Source organism: Alligator sinensis, unplaced genomic scaffold (genome assembly GCF_000455745.1).
Source record: "Alligator sinensis unplaced genomic scaffold, ASM45574v1 scaffold98_1, whole genome shotgun sequence".
Classification (NCBI taxonomy): domain Eukaryota; kingdom Metazoa; phylum Chordata; order Crocodylia; family Alligatoridae; genus Alligator; species Alligator sinensis.
This window is the reverse complement of record NW_005842058.1, coordinates 1,856,574-1,877,789: the sequence shown is the minus strand read 5'-3', so window position 1 is coordinate 1,877,789 and position 21,216 is coordinate 1,856,574. Positions and strand designations below refer to the sequence as shown.

The 21,216-nt window shown below is 58.9% G+C and overlaps 1 protein-coding gene across 5 annotated transcripts in view; it reads right to left on the bottom strand.

Moving 5' to 3' along the window:
- The window catches only part of PLEKHA2 (pleckstrin homology domain containing A2), a 32,219-nt gene that overhangs the window by 9,946 nt on the left and 1,057 nt on the right, over positions 1 to 21,216 (bottom strand). For 4 of the 5 annotated variants that reach the window (XR_003093915.1, XR_003093914.1, XR_003093913.1 and 1 more), the window contains exons 2-10: positions 19,543 to 19,599; positions 17,596 to 17,644; positions 16,513 to 16,610; positions 11,208 to 11,354; positions 7,068 to 7,214; positions 6,654 to 6,722; positions 6,211 to 6,281; positions 2,953 to 3,079; positions 80 to 157 (exon numbers count right to left, since the gene is read on the bottom strand). Coding sequence is in view for 2 of the 5 variants with exons in the window: in XM_025203419.1 (XP_025059204.1) it covers positions 80 to 157; positions 2,953 to 3,079; positions 6,211 to 6,281; positions 6,654 to 6,722; positions 7,068 to 7,214; positions 11,208 to 11,354; positions 16,513 to 16,610; positions 17,596 to 17,644; positions 19,543 to 19,599 (843 nt within the window). In the remaining 3 variants the exon portion in view is untranslated. The remainder of the gene's footprint in view (positions 1 to 79; positions 158 to 2,952; positions 3,080 to 6,210; positions 6,282 to 6,653; positions 6,723 to 7,067; positions 7,215 to 11,207; positions 11,355 to 16,512; positions 16,611 to 17,595; positions 17,645 to 19,542; positions 19,600 to 21,216) is intronic. The other variant, XM_014519648.2, reaches the window with a different exon arrangement.

Genomic DNA, 21,216 nt, shown 5'->3' with positions numbered 1-21,216 from the left:
GCTCTATAAATCACGTCAGCTCAAAAGCTGTCTCTCCTGAATTGACACTACATGCAAAGCAGAAAAGGTTAAGTCTTACCCTGGGGCGGATCTTCAGGGCCTGCAGGGCCCCTGTGATGGCTTTAATCCAGCTGTGCATGTCCTCAGGGCTGTCTGCCTGCAAAACATGGCAGCCAGAAATGAGACCTCTGCTTGCATTTCACAAGTCGCTGAGTGCAGCTCCACTGCATCCAATGGAAAGGTCTGCGGAGGTATCTGGACACAAACACTCACCGCAGATGGAGGGTTTTATGTGGTCACGCACCCCGTGACCTCACATGGCAGCCCATTTCTGTGCCACGGATCATTTTTATCCCTCCTGACCATCAGACAGGACTCAAATTTACTACAGAGTTGGTCTGATAAGAGATCACCCTAAGAAATGCTTGCCTCTCATATCATTTTGGGACTGTCACGGACACTACCAGAGGTTCTACATTTGATGAAGCATCACTGCACCCTGGGGGTCAGCTAGTCCCTGTGGGCCTGCCTCTCAGCTATGCACACCAAGTAGCACATTGCCAGCCCCTCCCCAGGCACTCCCTGGCAGGTGAGGCGCTGCCACCCAACACAACAAGCCCGCTGTAGCAGGGGGCAGAAGCTACTTGAACAATCCCTGAGCCCAGAGGAAAACTGGCTCCAAGCTGGCTCCAGGATCTCAGCTGCTCCTGGGCTGTTTCCTTCTATACCACTGGATGGCAGCAAGTCCCCTCCAGCGCGGGGAAGAGAGCTGCATGGCGGGGCACTACCGACCTCAGAAGCCTCAGTACCTGCTGCAGGGGACTGGCCGGAGCCATGGAGGTAGCAGGCGCTTGGCTGCTCTCTGGGAACATGTGGACGCAGCCCTACCAGAGCAGTCCTGAACCCGCACACAAGCGCAGTCCAAGGCTGATGTCCAGAGGAGAGGCTCAGCAGTCCAGCAGCTTCCCAGACCCAAATGCACGCTGCACTCTGGGGCTGCAAAAAGCCCCTGCCCAGCACTGTGCTGGCACAGGTCCCAGCAGGGCCTGAGAGCAGCCTGCGCTCTTCCCAGGGACATGACTCATCCCAAGCCCGTGGCACTACAGAGTGCCAGGCCCAGGCAGGCGGGAGCTGCGCAGGCCCAGCCCCAGACCATCAGGTGCCAGTGCAGCCGCGGCTGCAGCGGGATGCAGATGGGATTTGGACACAAGCATGCAGAAGCCCAGGATGGAAAACGTGGCTCACGCATGCCGAAGAGGCTGAGCAACAAGCCACGGAGAGCACCTGCTTCACCATGGTCCATCTCGGGATGCTGGGGCTTGAGACCTCCCCTTTATACTCCCCTCTGCTCTGATCCAGGCAGCCACGAGCTCTGGCAGCAAGCCACCCGGAGAGCTCCCACCAGCAGCTTCTCCCTGTACCCCTGACATTGCTCACACGAAGAACCTGACTGGCACAATTTCTCCAGTTCTGGCCGACCACACACACAGTTATTCTGCAATAGCTGTCAGGCAGACACTCTTCCAGAATCAACGTGGCTTTTAATTCAGCGTCATGCCTCTGCTTCCACAGCGCAGTGGGTGGACTACAGGGCTGGCAGCTGAGCTGTGCCAGTTCCCCACGTGAACAAGGCTGGAGAGGGTGGGTCTGGCCTATGTGGCCGAGTTGCTCAGCTTTCCCAGTCTGCCAAGGGATTCGTTGCAGTGAGAAGCAGGCTCGGGAGAAGCCTACGCCTCTGCTTGGCAAGCTCCACGAACGATTGCCTCTTGGCCTCACAAATCCCCTACCGCCCCACATGGCAGGAGAGGCCATCCAGTGAAAACTAGCTGGGGAGTATGTTTCTTTGCAAGAGAGCTTCCTGCCCTGCCTGGCTGAGTGTGGAGTCCCGTCCACAGTGGAGGGGCTCTAGGTGGAGTCGACAGGTGCTGTTAGCTTGCGCTCCAGGCTCGCGGCTCACTGGGGACTGGTGCAGTGCAACGAAGGATGGCAGGATCTGTCTGGTGGGGAGTGCAGCTGTCACTGCTTTGCATGGGCTGTGTTACAAGAGCCCCCCACCACCTGAAACTCCCTGTCCATCAGTTAGCTGCCATCACTCTCCATTTTGCAATTACCCCGCCAAATGGATTCAATGCCTAGATGCTTCCCAGGTGCTTCCTCTAGACAGGGACACTGTGGCAAGCCACCCAGCCAGCAGGGCAGCACGCTGCACAGGTGTAAGCAACTGCACAAGGCACAGGACAATGATGGATCTGGCCAACAGCCTCTCAGGCTGCAAAGTCACCAGCTGAGAACTTAAGGAAGGCCTCATCTGAGTCTCTGCACGCTGCTCTGAAGACAGGAAGTCATGTCACTGCAGCCAGACCCCAGCTAACTCATCAGCATCCTTTTTTTCTTTTTTTTTTTTTAAACTTACTTGCCCTGCAAAATGAGTAGCAAGCGACTGGTCTAGGTCTGCCTGGCCTCACTCTCCCCACTCAGCTTGCTACCACTGGGTCTGGGAGGGACTGACAGCCCCAAGGAGCTGCAGGGGGCAGGAACGCTGGCAGCACGGTTCAGGACAAGAAATGCGGAGCGTGACTGTCACTGTGCACTCTGCATTCCCCTGTCGCCACTGGGGGAAGGGGGATCATCTCTATGCGTCTTCTCCTGTCCAAACAAATAGCTGCAATTATAAATAAGCTGAATTGCAGAAGTGAAACTGCCCAGCCGTTCTTTCCACCTCCTACCCTGCAGAGCACGAGGCCGGGCGGGCTGCATGCAGGCTCACCTGCTCGCATGGTCTGCTTGAGAGGCTCCTGGGGAACACCCTATTTAGATGAACGTGACTCACACCAACTGTCAAAAACTAAATTTGTGGTCTAGACAAGAAGACTTGATGCGAACCGTGGCCCCTACCAGGAGTTCATTCCCAGCGGCATCGTGCATTCAAGTCCCCTTCCTTCGCCCTCTTACCTGGATGTAGAACGTCCTGTTGCTTGTTATGATCTCAAAGAGGTTGTCCCGCATTAGAAGGTCCCTAGGACAAGAGAGAGCGGTCATCCACAATTCACCCTGTAGCCTACAGAACCGCTTCTTCTCCCTGCCCATGTGAAGAAACCACCGGTCAAGGCAGACCTCGGATCTAATCAGCATTAATTTGAGGAGCACGAGACTCCCGTTCTGTGCGAAACATCATCCAGCTTCAGTTACGTGCACGCTGTAATTCCCATAGCCCTTGTACAGACACACACATGCTGCTGCCCAAAAGACCATTTATTCACAGTCCCACTCTGCATTAGGGCTCCATTAAAAAAAAGAACAACCTTATAATAAATCCATACCTGGATTTTTAAAGAAGTGGCTAATCAGGAGGCCAACAGGCTGCTTATAATCACGGCTTACCACCTTCAAACACCCACCAACATGCTTACAACATGTCCTACTCATGCTGATAACACGCAGACCTGCTCTTACTCATTAAGTCCTTTCGGCATAAGAGTACTGTAAAGCCTGACCTGATTCTCGGTCACTCGAGTGATTGTCACGCTGGGCTGGGAAGCATTTGGTTAATGAAAGCTCTGACATTCTCAGCTGCAAGAATCTGCATGACCTGGGGTCACAACAGCATCTCGCCTGCTATTTGGGGCACTATTCACAAACGCACGCCCTCATTTGGGTCTGGTCTGAGCTTTAATGCACGTGCAGCCAGTTCCACTCAAGCCCATGTGCTGCCCTCGGGGAATCTGTGGCCAGCTTCACACCAGGTTGATTTTGCCACCTTCATCCCCAGGTCTCACAACAGCCCTGGCCTGTGTACTGCCTCATGCTCCTTCGGCAGAGAAGAATGGGAACAACCTGCCTATGAATCGCTGATTGTTAAGCACCTGAATAGATGGCACAGGGGGGGACACAGGGAGGACAGCATCCTAGGCACAGCCAACTCTGCCCAACCTCCCAGAAGACAGCAGAGCTTGAGGGACTGGAGTTTCCCCCAAAGCAGAACCAAGATCAAGTGTCCTTAGGCTAAAAAAGCCTGAGAGACTCTGGAGAAACTGGGAAGAGGGCCCCACACACACAGGAAGCTGGGGCAGGAGAAAGGAAGAGGCTGCCTGCTTTTGCAGCAAGTGTTTCCATTGTACCAGAGGGACCTGGCATGGAAGGGCAAGAGAGAGACTCCCTGGCTTGCAGAAGCCACGCACAGGGGGCCTGGGCTCCTGATGGGGCTCTGACTCAGGGCTAGACCTCGCGAGCCCCACAATGAGCCTGAGCCGGGAAGCTCAGTGGGTGCTTTCCCGCTGTGTCTGCATTCCCGATGCCGCCCACAAAGGCAATGGTTTCTGTTGGTTTCTGCCAAGCATCTGCATCTCTTGGCTTCCACAACCCTGTCCCTGCACCACTGTCCGCTCTGGGGGCACACCAGCCTGGGGGAGGGTGTACCTCAGCCCTGGGGGCCCTGCTGGCATTGGCGCTAGCCCAGGGCCTGAGCCAGCTGGGCTGCAAAGCCCCATCTCGTGCAGGGATCACAGATGGGGTCCATGCCAGGAACTGGGCCACGGAGGCTGAGAGAGGGGACAGGAGGCCCAAGTGACTCGCCCCAGCCAGGAGCACAGAGCTCCACGCAACGCTGGGCTTTCGGGGCAGCTGCTCCAGCCCACGAGGGGTAGAGGCTGCTCTGTGGCACCCAATGGCAGTGCAGTCCTTCTCCAGCAGCACTCTCTCCTGATGGAAACCCAGGATTGTGCTGGCTTTAGGAAAGGGCAAAGCGCAAGCTTCTCAGGCCAATGCAGGAAAAGCCAAGCCAGCAGCCCAGCCTCTGCTCACTGCATCCTCTCCACACCAGCACAGGTGGCACTCATGCAGCCTGGCCCTGAGCTCCTTTGGGCATGCTACTCTCAGCTCCCATGGCTGGGCAGGCAGGGGTCAGAGGCCAGCCAACCCCTGCTCCCCCAGAGGCAGAAGGGGAGAAGTGACCTGCCCTCATTTTCCACCACTGCATCACCTGCCTCATCGTCCACCTTCAGCAGCCACTTGCTCCACTGTGGGAGTGGAAGACAGCCTGTCCTGCAGGCATCTTCACACTCTGCTTCTGCTTAGCATGGGCTGCACCTCCGCAGCGCTCTCATCCACGCACCCAGGCACAGCGCACACTCCTTGCTGGCTCCTTCTGAGCATGCTGAGCTGCCTCTCTCCATCTGTGCTGAGCAGTTTTCATCTACCTCATCCCCTTTGCAAGGCAGGGAGTCTAGGACCCAGCCCGGGTCTCCCATCCTGCGCCTGCACCCAAGTCTGGGCTGGAAGAGCACACGGAGGGGAAACCTGAGCAGGCGACTGCTGGAAAGACACCCCTGGTGCTGGAAAGGTCCCAGCCACAAACCAGCCACAAACCAGCCCTGGGAACCGCAGGGGACAGGCTAGAAATCCTGTGACTCGGGGGATGCCATGAATGTGACAAGTGGGGAATTCCAGTGAGAAGCAGCGCAACTCAAACCAGGAAGGAAGGCTCTGGCCCCCGAGGAGGGAACGTGTGAGTGGAGGAGAAGCAGGTAGCAGTGGGGAAGCCTGACACTCCACCAGGTCTGCCTGGCAAAACGCTCAAGGATTTTGCATGGAGCAAGAGAAATGCACACAGGAGCAGCCACAGCCTGGCTGGCGGGCACAACATGCATTCCCGGCTGGGGAAAGGGCCTTGAGGGGTGTGTCCCAGACCCCCGCAGCCCCCAAGGCTCCCGTAGAAAGAACAGCTCGCATCCGCAGAGTGCTCACGCTCAGGAGGATGCCGGAGCAGCGGATCAGGCACAGGCTATGACCTGGAGCCACGTCACCTACGTATTGGGTCCCCAAAGGCAGCGAGATATGTCCATCCTGATTTACAAAGGGAGAACTGATGCAGGGGTAAAGGGACTTGCCCCCAGTCACACAGGCAACCTGTGGCAGAGCCTGAATCCCAGCCCTGCGCCCTTCTCCACCCGATCTTCTGCCTGCGCACCCCCAGCTGCACTGGCATGAGACGTCTCTGCCACAGCGCGCAGCAAGAGCGGCTCAGGACAGGAAGTCAAGGGCCATGCCTCATCTCTGGGATGCTACGTGGGGGGTATTTGGGGCAGCAGGACACTGTTCCTCTCCTAGGAGCAGGGCACAGCATGGCATGTCCCTCCAGCCCATTTACTGGTGGGTAGTATCACGCCAGGTCCCCGGCACAGCCCTGTCCAGCAGAAGGGAATGCAGCCTTACCCCGACTTGACCAGGCACTCATGGGTCTTGAGGACGTCCTTCAGTAGGATTGAACGCACAGGCTCCTTGTCCTGGGGAGGCCAGAGAGGGGGAGTAAATGGGTTTGGTGCTGCAGCAGCACCAGAGCCTCCATGGGGCCCAATCTCCCAGCGGCGTGTATATGGGGCCATCGCCCAGGGAGCCTCCCTTGCCGCAGCTCTCGGGGTGGGCACGGGAGTGAGTGCCCACCCATCCCTGTGTCCCTAAGGGCTGCTCCATCCCACCTCCCCCAGCACCAGCCACCGGCACCTACTGGGCCAGGCCCACCCACAGGCTGAAGCACCTGCCCCAGGCGCCAGCAGCACTCGGGTCTCTTCTCGCCCGTGGCCACCCCGGGGGTTTCTCCCACTTGCACAATGTTCAAGTGGTGGTGGATCTGGACGGGAGGCGGGGAGGCTGCTTACCTGCTCGCACTTGAAGTAGCTGATGGAAAACTCATCCAGGACAAAGTACCGGCGCTTCCAGCTCTTCCTCTGGAAAAGGGAGGGGACAGGCCATGACGCCTCGGCCATGGGCATCCAGCCACCTCCCTCTGCCCCTCTGTGCTCCGGGATACAAGCGGGTCTTGAGCACCTGGGCTCATGGCTTCCCCGGACAGAGCGAGGGTGCGACCCTGGGCCGGCTGCACGAGGTAGCAGGCAGGCTGCACAGTGCTCCGGCCCCACTGGGCCACTCCTGAGCAGAAGAAGCTTGCGGGGCGGTACAAGGGCACAGCAGGGCAGACGCCTCCCTTGGGGCAGGGCAGAGGGCACTTGGCAGACAGCCACAGTACCTGCGTCTGCGCCCCAGGAAGCTGGCAGGACAGAGCAGGCACTCACCACGTTCCCCTGCTTCACGCAGTAGCCACTCTTTAGGGATGGGGGTCCTGTGGACGGCTTGGCGCCGGAGGGGGGAATGTAGCTCTGGGAGCGTCTCAGAAGATGATGCCCAGCTGGGTCGCTGCCCTCGGCTCCGTCCCCTCCATTCTGAGCAGGAAGAAAGGACAGGGTGAGTCGCAAACCTGCCCCGTGCGTGGGGCACCCACTGGCAAGGGGAGCCGCTCACTGCCCACGCTGCTGCCCAGAGCAGGCTCCCACCCAGCTCCCCCAAGCCAGGTTGCACTCTGGGCTGGGCAGGCAGGGCCAGTCTCCACGGGGCTCAGTCTAGCAGTGTCCCCAGGGACCTGTTTGGCGGGTGTGTGACAGGAGTCTAGCTTGGGCTCACAGCCCCCTGGCCTGTCTCAGGACAAGCTGTCATGCCCGCCTACGGGGTCCTCGCTGCCCATGGCAGGCCAGGGGTGCCTAGCTGGCTACAGGGCGCTGGGGCCAGTACACGAGGCAGCACTTCTCCCCGTGATGGGCAAAAAGGTGGCCAGAGGAACCTGACAGGCTGCGGGGAGACACGGCTGAATCGGCCAGACAACCCACTCCATCGTCTGCTGCCGGAGCTCAACAGCACCTGCGCCGCACGCAGCCCTGCTCTCAGCGACAGGGGTGGAGACGAGCTGTCTGCCGCTCGCCCGTGCCTGGCTCTTCCCCCAGCGTGGCAGCGCCTGGCCTGAGGTTTGCGAACTGTCACAGCAGCCGCCCCTGGCTCCTGCCCATCCGCTCCCAAGGCTCAAGCTCTCCTTATAAGGCATTCGTGCTCGCAAAGACTACCGGTGTGGTTAACCAGCCCCTGCCCCTGCCGCTGCGCGCCCTCCGCTCTGCACCTTCACACCTCCTCCAGATGAGACCTTGATTTTTCCACATCCAAATACACCTCCCCCCCTGTGCTGAGGCTGACTGGGCCAATGCGGTGGCTGCCCCCGTGGCTTGCACCTCCGTGGCACTGCCTGCAGCCTATGGAGACTTCTAATGAAGCAGAAGCCTGTCTCCTGAGCCACATTTATGCACTGCACAGGAATCCCATGGCCGCGTGCCAGTTGTGCCGCTGCTCGCTTGCTTGTGGGAGGCAATGAGCCCAGCTCCCGGCTGACAAAGGGCTGGTACCCAGCGTGCCCATAAGAGCCCAGCTCTGCTGCCCTGCTTGCCAAGGCAGTGGGCTCCCCTGCACACCCTGGTGCAGCTGCGGGTCAGCGCTGGCAGAGGGGAAACAGCTGGTCAGCGGCCCCAGGGACAAAAGAAGGAACCAAGGAAAGCAGAGCCAGGAGGCAGGCTCGGGTCTTTCCTAGCGGGCATCAGGGTTTCACCACGGGGCTGCCCAGCACCTGCAGAAAGACCCACAGAAAAAGCACAGGAGGAAGAGACCAAATCCCAGGCATAGTCAGGCAGGGCCAGAAGGCAAAGCGCAGTCAGGAACGGAGGCATGAGTTCAGCCGCTCTGCTGCCTGCTGGGCAGCTCTTGCCAGGCCCACAGCCTGGACAGTGGCCAAACCTACCGCCAGGCATGTGCAGGCCTGCCCCTGCACGGACACATGCACCACTAGCACCCGGGTTCACCCCGGGGTGCCCCAGGCACAAGAGGGGAAGTGGTGCCAGCTGACGAGCATGCCCAGCCAGGGAGAGCGGTGGGAGACCCTTGTTCTCAGGTTGGCAACGACTCCTGTACTGGGGAGGCACCTGCCCAGCTCAGAGCAGGTCAGCCATTCGCACCATGCTACTCACTAGCTTCTTTCTGGCTGCAGAGGCCCGGGGCGAGAGGGTCTGTGCCCTCGGAGACAGAGGGAACGAAACACCCACACTAAAGCCCACGCAGAAAGCAGGCCCAGCATTCAGTGCTTCTCCGGCACCTTTGCCCCACAAGCTCTGAGGCAGCTGACCCTCCCCAGGGCCTGGTTCGGGGACGCAGGCAGCCTGCCGCACACAGGTGTCAGGGAGAAACTCCTTGCACAAGCAACTCTACAGCACCACCTCCCTGATGGCCACTGGTGCTGGAGACAGGACACCAGATGAGCTGGACCAGAATGTGCCCCAGCCACACAGTCCCTGGGCGCTACGCACCTCAAGCTAGGGAAGGGCGAACACCTGCCAGGGAGAACACTGCAACGCCCTATTTCTGCATGCTGTTTTTAGTCCGAGACTGCGAGCGGCTGGAATTTGCCCCACGGCAGGTTCTCAGGACACCAGAACAGGGAAGTGCCAATGGTTGCGCATGTGCATCCCCACCAAATATCACGCCGCTGCAGCAGGGAGCCCCAGCCTAGGGCAACCCGGCTCAGCTGGGGTGGGCAGGGCAGTGGCAGGGGCTGCAGCCTGGGGCAGGAAGGCTGCGGCAGCTGGCAGATCTGCACGCACTTCCTCAGCCCCTGGAGTCTCCTGGCACCTGGAGCAGAGCCCCTCACCCTCCAAGCAGTGCCACGTGCAGCTGGCTGCAGCTATTTTTAACCCCAGTCGGAAGGTTTCGCAGGCCCAGACCTGATTTCCTGAACTGAAAGTGCAAACTCTCTTCATCCGTAGTGGCGGCAAGCCAATGGCCTGTCCCCAGACACAGCTAACTTCCAGGAAGGCTGGCAGCCTCCTTGCTTCTCACCCAGAGCTAACACCTAAATGTCAAGGCAACTGCAGTCTGAGACACACCCAGCAAGGATGTCAGGCACTGCGCTGGAAAGAGGCAACCGCACACAGCAGCCTCCCCTGGCAGTCACCCTCCAGGGCTGGAAGTGCCACCCCCATCTACCACCATGCGCCCACACTGCCCTGAAAGCTGGCACAACCAGCACCCTGCAAGGACTCACACCCAATTCAAGGCACATAACATTATTAGTTGGTCCCAGAGCATGCCAAGGCACGTGCGCAACATGCTGCAAGCAGAGGAAGGGGTAGGTCTCAGACCCGCTGGCTGTGTCCCCCGGTGCAGTGCCTGCCACCCGTACTCAGCGTGAGGCACCGTTGCGCTGGCCAGAGCTCACGAGACTGCAGGAGATGCCGCCAGCGGCAGGCTTTCTGCTTCCACCTCTCTGCTGGACCCGGCCTGGGGGCACTTGTAGAGTGCTGTCCACCCCAGGGTCCAGGTGCCGAGACAGGTGAATTCCCAGCAAGCTTGGAGACCCACCTCTCTCCATGGAACAGGCTCAGGATAGGCACATCCGGCCCTTTCAAAGAGGGAAGGGGCTTTCTGCAAGTGCCAAATCCCTTGGGGCAGAGTCCAGCCTCGTCACCCTCTGGGCTGGCTGCCCAGATGTCCCCGGGCCTGCCCTGGCAAGAGGTCTGCAGCCCCTGTGAGACACTAGCAGCAGTGGGTCTGCCCACAGGCTGCACTGGTGTAACATGTGAGGTGGGTTATGAGGTGGCATGCCTGAACACCTGGGTTACGTGGGCACTCCGAGCTGCTCGGGACCCTCAGGGCTCAGAAAGTCACTTCCAAGCAGCAGCAGCTGAGGTTTTCCACCCCGGTAGATGCAGGGGGCTGGGCCTGCTGCGGTGCACGACAGCCACACACCAGCGCTGAGCTGCTGAGTTTGCTGCAGTGGTTTCAGAAAGCAAGAGGCTGGGTGGAAGCTGCCTATCCCACAGAAAAGGCCATGTTTCCTGGCCAGGTCCCAGCATTGCCAGGCTTCCCTCTGGCCGCCGCGTCCACAAGGGGGAATCGGCACTCCCTGCTCACCTGTGCCCTGCCTGGCCAAGCAGCCTGACCCCTGCATCTCACTCTGCCGGCCCCTCCAAGATGCTAATCACACCCATTCAGGGCCCAGGTCATGGCCTGGACAGGCCCATGAGTGCAGAGGGGAACCTCCCCCAAGCTGGGGTGCAGAAGCCCAGAGAGCAACAGGAATTTCATCCCCACACGTGCGGAGCAGGGAGCGTGCTGCTGGGCATGGCCTCATCTCTTGCCGCAGTTATCCGCCACTCCTGAGACTGCAAGATGAGCCCCCGTGGAAGCGACCTACGCGGATGGGTCCCACTCCCCTCTTGAAGCAGGGCACACTCCAGCAGCACTGTGTGCCCCTGACCAGTCTCCAACTGCGCCACAATGCACGTGGCATTTCTGCCAGGCCCCGGCTGCCCTCTCCCAAGGCCACGCAAGCATGCCCAGCTCACCTGGTTGATGGAGATGGGGGTGTGCACAACCACCCCTCCAATGATCTCAGTCTTGTAGGCCACCTGCGGCTTCTTCTCCTGGGCCTGGGGAACAACGGGGGGCTTGGTAATCTCTGTGGCAGGGGGCGAGTTCCCCCCCTTTGGTACCTATAAAAGGAAGAGGTGGTTGAGACATCTAGCCATGCACCACGCCTTCCCCAAGGAGTGGAAGGGCCCAGGCAGGTTTCCAGCCTGAATCTGGGACACCGTTCTTTCCACCCTCCTGCTTAAACACAGCAGCAGCAGCATCCCTGTCAAAGCCAAGGGGCGAGACTCCCTGTATCAGGGCGCGGTCGCCTCCCAGGCCACTGGCAGGAGCAGCGGGTGCAGAGAGAGCAGAGCAGGTGGATAATTAGGCATCACCTCACATGAGTCTGCAACTCACCTCTGCAGCGCAGGGAATGCACACTGCTCACTCCTTTCATTGCCCTCGCTCCCATTACCGCCACCTGTCACAAACAGCTTTCGTTGGTCTAACTAAGCTACGCTGCAGCACGTGGACGCTGATGCTGCTGGCTCCGTGCAAGGCGGCTGCTGGCTCCCAGCTCCGCATCCCAGGCATGTCCCAAATGCTTTGACACTGACAGCCAGGAAGAGGCTGGAGGGGCTGCAGGCAATGCCAGTGCCTGGGGAAGCGGGGTGGCACAGAGGGGCACAGAGCTCTGCCAGAAGCCTTGCTGGTTCTGGGGCACTTCGCTGCCTGCGGCTGCCTGCAAGTGCCCAGGGATCAGGGATGCATCTGTGCCGCTGCTGGCTCCTGCTCTGAACACGTCTCTTCGTGTCACTAATGGCTCAACCCCTACATAGGGGGTCTCCCTCATCCCACCCAGCTGCCCTTCCCAGGGGGACGTGCAAGGACCCTCCCTCCTTGCACCGAGCTGCACGGTGGGTGTGGTACAACCGTCCCCAAGTGATCACAGCCTGCCCTTCCCGGTGCAACCAGGTGTTCACTTTCATGGCACAGCGTGAGGCCAGGGCGGAGCCGCTGAGCCACCCAGGCACTGCCTGCCCAGAGACGCCTCTCCAGAGCAGTGCTGGTGAAACTGGGTCATCAAGAGTCATCTTCAACTGGGACCAAAGCCAGGCGGCCTCACTCCCACTGCCCTGTGCGCAGCTGTTTCCTTTGGAGGTGTGTTTTATGCCCATGCTACACAGGGCTGACTGGCAGCCTCCTGCTCAGAAAGGAAACTGCCCTCGTTCCCCCAGGCTTGGGAGTTTACCTGCCTCGCACGGAGGCTGCTCAGCCAGCCAGGGTCTCGCCTGCAGCCCTCACCTTTGCTCTGCTTGCTCCAGGGGCACTGCTAGTTGCATCCAGCTTCCCCAGCATTTGCCACACACTACATGCAGCTATGGGACAGGGGTCCGCTCGTGCCACACACTGCACGTGCAAAGGGGGAAGACGCTGCTATCCTGAAGCAACGTGACAGCTGGCGCAGAAGTCCCCTGCACCCCTGCCCTGGCCCAATTTCAGCATCTCTCCATTGCCTCCAGCAGGGCACCTGACCCACCAAAGCACTAATCCTGGCTCCGCACCAATGCCCTCTCTGCCCTGGGTGAGATAACTCGCACCTCTCTTGGTTTCCCATTCCCCCGCTGCACAACGTACATTCGGCACGTGGACCTGGTGGGCCCGGACAAAGCTCACATGTGGACCTGAACCTGTCGAGACCTGGGGAAGCGCCGGATGCTATTGTTCTGCTTGCTTCTGTCTGAGGCCAGGTAACAACACTGAGAAACTGCACGTAGCCACAAACACAGCATCTCACAGAGGCTCTGGAGATGGCCTCCTGACATCCAGAGCTGCACTAGAGGCCATTTCAAACAGTTTCAGTCAGGTGCTTGGTGCAAGGCTCGTCCACCAGTACTTTGGCTGAGACCCAGCTTCAGTCCCTGGGGAACAGGCTGTAGCAAATGTGAAATAAGCCCCGCTGTGAAAGAACTGCATGCAGTGGAGGTGGGACCGGTCCAACTCAGCTCACCCAAGCTGAGTGCAAGGAAAGCTGGAGCAGGGAAGGGAAGGGGTCAGGGCTCTCTGGCAAGATCCAGTCAGTCAACTGCCAAGTCCCGAATGCATCTCCAGCATGAAACAGCACAACGGCAGGTAATTCCCCTCTTTGCAAGTATATTTTCCCAAGCGAAGCTTCAGAGCAATCCAAGCAGCTCTCCACAGCCAGGCTTAGCTAACCAAGTGGTAATGCAGCCAGCCCCTGGGGTAGGGGAACAGGAAACATGAGCATGTTAAGACACCATTGCTTCCTGTTTCAGAAACAGTGCAGCAGCTGCGAAAGACAGAGCAAAGCCACCAGCCGGCAAGTTCCCACAGCAGCCCAGGCCCAGCGCCGTGCTCCGTGGCACGCACCTGGGCAGCGCGGCATGGTCAGGACCACATGTGCCAGGCCACCGCACGGATGGGCATGACGCACAGCTGCCCAGAGCAGTGCTGCAGGAAGGACGTCATCTGTTTGCACCTCCTCCCCCGCTGTGGGAGAGGCCACAGGCCAGAGGCTTGTGCATGTTAGCGCCAGAGGCAACCAAGGCAGAGGAAATGGTTGCACAACACATGCTTCAAGAGACTGTCAGGGGAGGGGACCTGAACTTCTGCAAGGGCTCTTGCTCACAGGGGCTGGTCTGGAGCAAGCTCAGGTCACAGTCCCGACACTGCGGTCACAGTGAACCATGTCCCTCACCAGAGCCCAGCTAGCCTGACTGCCTCCATCACTGCGGCTTGCAGGGCATTGCCATCACAGCCCCTGCGAGGTGGGGCTGTGCTCTGGTCCCTCTCCAGGCACCCCTCCGTGTACGCAACGAGCGCCGAGCGGCACCCGGGATCTCAAAACCCAGTCACGTCCTCGCTGCCAGCCCATCCTTCCTGTCCTGCCAGCAGGCCCTGCTTACTCAGCAACAACCTGTTGCAAGTGTGAAGCGCAGAACAAGTGCTCCGGTAAGCTGGCTCCCACACCACATCAAGGAGAGCCCCTCGCCCTGGCAGCACGCACGTCAAGCGGGAGTGCTTCAGAAGCAAAAGGCTGCTAGCAGCCCTGGCCCTACTGAAACCCAGCATCCCCTCGTAGCTCCTTTGGCGTTTCTCAGAATCTACTGCAGCATTACACGCTGTCCTGTGCCCCAAGCACCTCTGTGACAAGGGCCACACATTCAGGGCTCCTGAAAAGCAAAAGATCTCCCCATGGCAGATCTCGCCCAGGAAATGAATGGCAGGTACAAACAGCGGCAGGCGAGAACAGGCAGCTCACCCCTGACTGCGTGGGCAGGTCCCCACAGTGTCAGCCTCAGTTTGTCTGCAGACACAGGAAGGCAAAGGTAGCATTCACCAGCCAATGCTAAGGCAGGGGAGGCCTGAGGACAGGTACAGCGCTGGCGCGTTGAGAAGGCAGGGCACGCAGCACCCACCGGGACTGTTGCAGAACTGGAGCAAAACGGTCTTTGATAGGGATCAAAGCATGGCCTGTGCAACACGCCTCCTCTCAATGCATAATTTACGGTCCCCGCCAAGAGAGCGGCATCCACCGAGCGCTGTCAGCAGTAGGCAGGCAGAATCCCACAGCTCGCCCTTTTAAAATCATCTGACTTCTTCAATAGATCAATGTGGCTCTTCCACATCACGCCTCAAGGCAGGCGCTCTACCACCCAGCTTGTCCAGCCGAGGGCTGGATCTGCTGCACACCAGTGGCTCCATCACTCTGGTCTGCTTCTGTACTTAAGCAATTAGCACATCAAAGAGCCAGGGAGAGGCAACGTCTCATGGTCAGGAACATTAAACAGCCAAGGAGAATGCAAAGCAGAAGTCATTGGGTCAGCAGTGTGAATACAAGAGAGGAAAACACAGAGGCATGCCCCCTTTAAGTCCAGTCACAATCCACACCCCTGACAAATCCCATGAGACAAAGTATTTGCTGCGTCTCATCACATGAGGCCCGATGTTCCAGGAAGGGATAAAACTTGAATAGGCAAATGATTGAAGCATAAGAAAGGAATCCTTTGACAACAGCAGCAAAAACTCAGTTGCACGCAGAGCCTAGGCTGTAGTAATTACATTAGCACAGCAGCACCAGAACACCCATGGATGTGGCTAGCTCCAGCAGAAGTCACTTTTCCCAAGGGCTTCATGCCTCTTGTGCACAGCAGCTGTGCCAGGGCACATGGGGAAGTGCATTTATTTGTCTAATGTCTACAAACAAACATGAAGGTCTCTTGAGATCTGAGTATGGGGAAAGGGCGCAAAGCCACAGGGAACCCCCTCTATTTGAAGGCCCATCTTCAGGCTAATGCAGCATCCTGCTCTCACCACTGCCTGCCCTGGGAGGTACCAGGTATGGAGCACTTGGGGTCCCTGGTCCCAGCTGTAATGCCGTGCACTTGGAAACCTGACCCTGTTTGGCTGTCAAGCCTCTCTGCAGGCTTTGATAACCTCCGGTCAGCCCGTTTGCTCAGGGCTTTCTCTTTCTTCAGGCACCGAAGCTTGCCAAGCAGCCATCTGGCAGGCAGTGCACTCCCCCACTAACCACAGAAACAGCCGTGGGAGCAGCCCTGAGCACCAAGGGCAGCTGAGGAGACTCCAGAGCTCAAACATTGCAACTGCTCTATGCCACAGTGCAGCGTGAGGCTGGACTAGGGCATCTGCACATTTCAGTGCTTCACCACTCTCACAGAAGACCCTTTGGCCTCGGAGGGTGGGCAGGCATTGAGGCAGAGGAGCCATGGACTCTCCAGCCCTGGAAGTTTTCAAGAGCAGGCTGGACAGACACTGAGCTGGGCTGGTTTAGTCAGGACTGATCCTGCTTTGAGCAGGGGGCTGGGCTAGATGGGACCTCATGAGCTCCCTCCCACCCTTGATCGCCCTATGATCCCAAGGGACGCTGGCAGATGGAGTGGTGGCCAGCACAGAGCAGTGCTTCAGCTTCTCCCTTGGCCTCCTGACTGTGAGTCATGGCCTCGGCACTAAGAGAAGGAGACAGACCCATAAGTCTGAGAGGGAATTCCCAGAGAGGAGAGGAGAGAAGAGGAGAGGAGAGGCAGGCGGCGCGAACGGCAGTAAGCGCGGCTGAGACTGCGGCTCCGCACCCTCCTCCAGCACCATGCTGTGTCAGCAGAACCAGCCACCTCCGCTGAGCAAGCTGCACGGGAAGGAAGGGGAGCTGAGGGGGCAGCAGAGGGGCTGGCAAAGAAGCCACTTCCCCAAGCTTTATCAGACAGTCCCATCACGGGCCAGGCAGGATGGGGCAACAGAGGAGATGGCACTGTGACTTACTGTAATCTTGCTGGCCCGGTTCAGAGCCTCCACCCAGTCCTGTAGGTCTTTTTGATCACTGGCTTGTAAGAAGTAACGCTGAGATAAGGCATTGATAACTATCAAAGGAGGGAACAAAGCAGAGAGGGAACCTAGTCAGTGCTCTGCATGAGTAACACTAATTACATAAGGACTGGCTGACTGTCAGCAGCTCCTCTCCAGGCCAATCCTGCTCTTTCCCCTGGAGACTCTGCAGGGGACAGCACAGGGACGCAGCCCCCCAGCCCACCCCTGGGTGCAGCACGGCAGCTGTGCAACTGCAAGCGGGCAGCTTACATGGGAGTGCAGGCTGAGAGGTGAAGAGTACCACATCCAGCTGAAACCACAGAGCCAGTGTGTACTGTGAGCCGGGAAATATCATAACCTAGAATCTAACCAGGACAGCAGCTCTACCGTCCTGTGGGGCTGCTGGGGTCTGCAGCCAGCACTCTCACTCACCACCTTGACACCAGGCCTCTGAAAGGAGAGGCAGTGCTGCTCCCAACCCACTGTGCCGGGGGGTCCCTGGGCACCACAGGGGCCCTTGCCTCTGCCCTCTGACTGCTCGGCCTGGGCTGCCTGCTGGGTGCTAGCCAGGCAGGTCAGAGGAAACGTTCTCACAAGATTTCTGCAAGCAGAAACTTGAGACATTTGCCATTGCACAAGACTGCCGAAACCCCTGTTTCTCTGTGGCAGCTCCTGCCTCCCCAAAGTTGTCCAGGGCCGAGCAGCACAGAGCCAGGCCCTGAGAGCACCGTGCTGCAGCCGGCAGGCTGGAAGAGGCAGCATCCCGCAGCACCTGCAGAGAGGCACTGCCCTTGGGCCAAGCTTGGCTCTCAGCTGTCTTCAGACCTTGGTGCTGGCCCTTCTGCATGGGGAGGGGATTTTAAGGCCTCCTAGGCAGCTTCCCAGCAAACAGAGGACCCTAGGCTCAGGGGCTGTAACAAAGGCCTAGCATGATTCCCAAGGGAAGCGCTGCGATTCCCACGGGAAGCTCAGGAGCCTGGCAGGCTCTCCTTGCCTTGGCTTCCTCTGAAACCCCCTCCCACAGTGCACATTACTCACCAAAGCAGAAGGGGGTCTTGGGTTTCTGTTTCAGGGTGGCAATGCTGACCTGAAGAGGAACAGAGAGCAGCAGTCAGGGGAGCAACACATGGGGCACAAGAGGCTCACGTGCACACAAGGAATGTGGGTGAGGACCAGCAGGGTGTGAACCCAGGTCTCCAGCCAAGCCCTGCAGTCCTGGGCCTTCGTTGTCACTGCAGTCTTGTTACACAGGCTCCAGCACCCACTTTGCTCAAAAAGGGGCACTGACCACTACTGCGTATGTCTGGTTGTAGACCGCGAAGCGACCTGGCCAGCCAGAGCCTGGGCAGAATGAACCCGACAGGAGGGAGAGGCCCAACCGCCCCGGTCTTCCTCCCAGGCCTCTCCGTCTGGGCTGCACCCCCTGCAACAGGCGTGCTCGCTGCACCCCTCTGAGGGGCATGAGGCAGAGATCCTATGGGGCAGGGGTGGTGCTTGCACAGACACTCAGCACGAGTGACAGCATGCACCAAGACCTCGTAGGCAGGCTGCGGGTCAGTGCCAAAGAGGCACACGCCTGCAGGGACAGGGGTTTGACTATTTGCCTGGCGAACGCAGCAAGGGCAGATGTGCCACTCGTGCATGCACATGCTCGCACACATGCACGCAGGCATGCACATGCAAACACAGGAGAGCGCTGCAGAAAGGGCTGCCACAGGGAATGCCCATGCTTCCTCCCACCTGCCACCTCAGCCACGAGCAGGCACCTGCGCTGCTGCAGCTTCTGGGGTGGCCTTTTCCTCTGCTGGCAATCAACCGTGCCACACAGGCAGTCTCCCTGGCAGCAGGCCAGGCCAGCCTCGCAGCTACAGAACCACCCTATGTGCTACCAGGCTTTCAGCTGGCCAGGTCAGACAGCATCGAGCACCTGTCAGAGTGCCAGGAATCGTGCGAGCCCCCCAGGGCTGCTTTGCACCAGGAGTCGCGCCCCAGGGGAGCGAGCTCTCAGGAACCCACTTGTATCCAACTGAACGCAGCCTGCATACAGCAACTAACCAAAGGAAGGTCAGCTCTGAGGCTGGGCCTTTGTCGGCTGTTCCCTGCCCCCACCCCAGGCACTGGCTTTGCTGCACAAGGACCCGCAGAAGTCTTGAACATACGGTGGCCTAGCATCGATGCTCCATGACAGCAATTAGGACAACTGAAGGGAAATAGCAGTGGTTTTTCCCCAAAGAGTCATTTGCATGCAAATCTCCCCCGGGGCTCCAGGCACTGCACTCATGGAGCGTTTCTCCTGACAGGGTTCCTGCTCCTGCGCCAGGCTGTAATGTTTTCAATATGCTTCTCCAGTCTTTCCAGTGTATTTGCAATTGGTGGTTACAACCCCTAGCAGAAGCCAACCCTTCAGTTTGCAACCGAGCCCTGGGCTGCAGCAATCTTCCTTCAGGCCACAATGTGGATCGTTTGTCAGCGAGTTTCCCTCCGACCCAGGGGTGGGGTCCCCCCGTACCGCCCCACCCGGGATTCATGTAGACAGCAAGAGGAGCAAGGAGCTCTGTGTCTGGGTCCAGCTGCAGGAGCAAAAGGTGGGACAGCCTCATGCTGGATGCAGAGGATGGAGCATCCGAGGCCACAAATGCAATCCCACTGCTGCCACATTCCTCTTCCCTCTGCCCTGGGTCCCTCTGGCTTCCTCTGCCTCAGTTTACTCATTGAGGGTTCACGCAGACCACCCCACCACGCTATTCACCTGGAAGCAGGCTACAGGGAACAAGCGTGGACCTGCTGCTCGCCATCCCCCACCCCACAGCACAGCACACCATGCAGATGTCCAAATCTCCTGCCCCAGAAACGTCACCCTGCCTAGCTCAGTATCTGGACGCTGGTGCTTCTAGGGTGCGTCATTAACCTCCCCAGAGCACTGCCGGAAGGAGGGGGCAGTGCATAGCATCCATTAATTCTCTCCAAGCACCACCCTAACATTACCTTGGAGATGTAGGTCAGTGGCAGAGATCCAACAGCTCCTGAGCCGACAGCCAGGTTCTGCAAGACATTGGCAAGGCACAAAAAGTTCAATGACAAGCAGACAGTGAAGGAAGCAAGGAAGAGGATCAGGTAATGACTGATGTGGGCAGAACACCAGTCAGCAGTCAGATCACCTGCTCAAGCAGCTGGAAACCTGGGCTCCGGCCTGCTGCAGGCCTTGGGGGCAGACTGCACCCCCCACAACCTTACACCTGTGCAGCATCTAGCGCGGAAAGGCACCAAACTCATTGCAACCTCTAGACACTACAGTAATACAAGCACCACTGGTGTTCGATGATCCTCCCTCCCCTCGCAGTCTCATGGTTCTGCCTTTGACCCCTCCAAGAGCAAAGCAGGAGCGCAACTAAATGCCACTGACCCTACACGATAAAATGCACGTTTACTCTTTCACATCAGAGAACAAAGTGTGAGCTCAGGGACACGCTCCGAAAGCAAGTACAGGCAGCTCACTCGGAGCTATAGTTCAAGAAGGCCCAGGCTCAGCCCATGAGAAACCCCAGGAGCTGTGGGATTACCCTGCTGTTTGAATTCCTGCACCACACACCAGGAGCACTCCTGGAGCCGGCAGCCATGCCAAGCACAAACTCCCGCTACTCCAGCCTGCCGGGGCACGGGCTCAGAAAGACATTTTCTGCATGATGCCTTTCCTGGGACAACCGGTTTCTCATCGTCCTCATGGCCTGCAGCCCACAGACACAGGACACCTTAACAGGGATCGCCCAACTCGCACCGGCGCGCCCATCTGTATCCTTGGATGGCTCCAAACAGCGACGTGCTGTGGGGCAGAGCTGCATCCAGGGGCGTGCAGGGCACAGGACTGATCTGAAAAGCTTCCTCCCGCATAGGCTCAGCCCATACCAGAAAGCATCCGGCATTGCCTGCTTCTTGCGCCACGATCTGGCAAGGCCATCGCTTAGCTAAGCCCCTTACTGTTCAGCAAAGCCCTTACACCCATTCTTCAAATCCCACTAACTTCAGAGACACCCAAGCCCATGCTCACAGGTCAGGGTGTGATATGCACCCGGGGCCCAAGCATGGGGCTGCTCTGCTTTCCACATGGAGCATGGGAGGGACGAAGGCATCCCTCGGTTCAGCCAGGCAACCAGCAGGGAGGACCTGCTGGCACTGGCCGAGCGTGCCCCTGGGTGCCACCCTGCTCCCAGATCGTGGAGTCAGCCCACAACAATACTGCAGCCCCATGGGCCAGACACCAGCTCTGCAAATGTTTCCTGCTGCCCCTGGACTTCGGGCTGGGGCTGGCCCACTGCCATGTCATGCAGGCCTCCAGGCTGCATAGAGGAGCGGGGATCAGGACTGTTTGACACCGGCCCTCGCTACTGATAATATTCCTGCTTCCTCTAAGCAAAATCCCCCCACTTTTGCCCCTTGAAAGGGAACCGCTGTTTCCAGCTACCTCCAGGCAGAAGGCTGCTCAGGCAACGTCAGCCAACATCTGCATCCCAGCTGGAGCCTGACCCAAAGGCAGCGCAGCCAGAAGGCAGACTCCTGCGTGTTTCCGTGAGCTCTGGATTCGGCCACAGGCCTGGGAAAGCAGCCTCCGAGTTAGAAAAGGAAGGGAGTCCCAACTGGAGTTTGGGGATGGCGGGGGGAGGG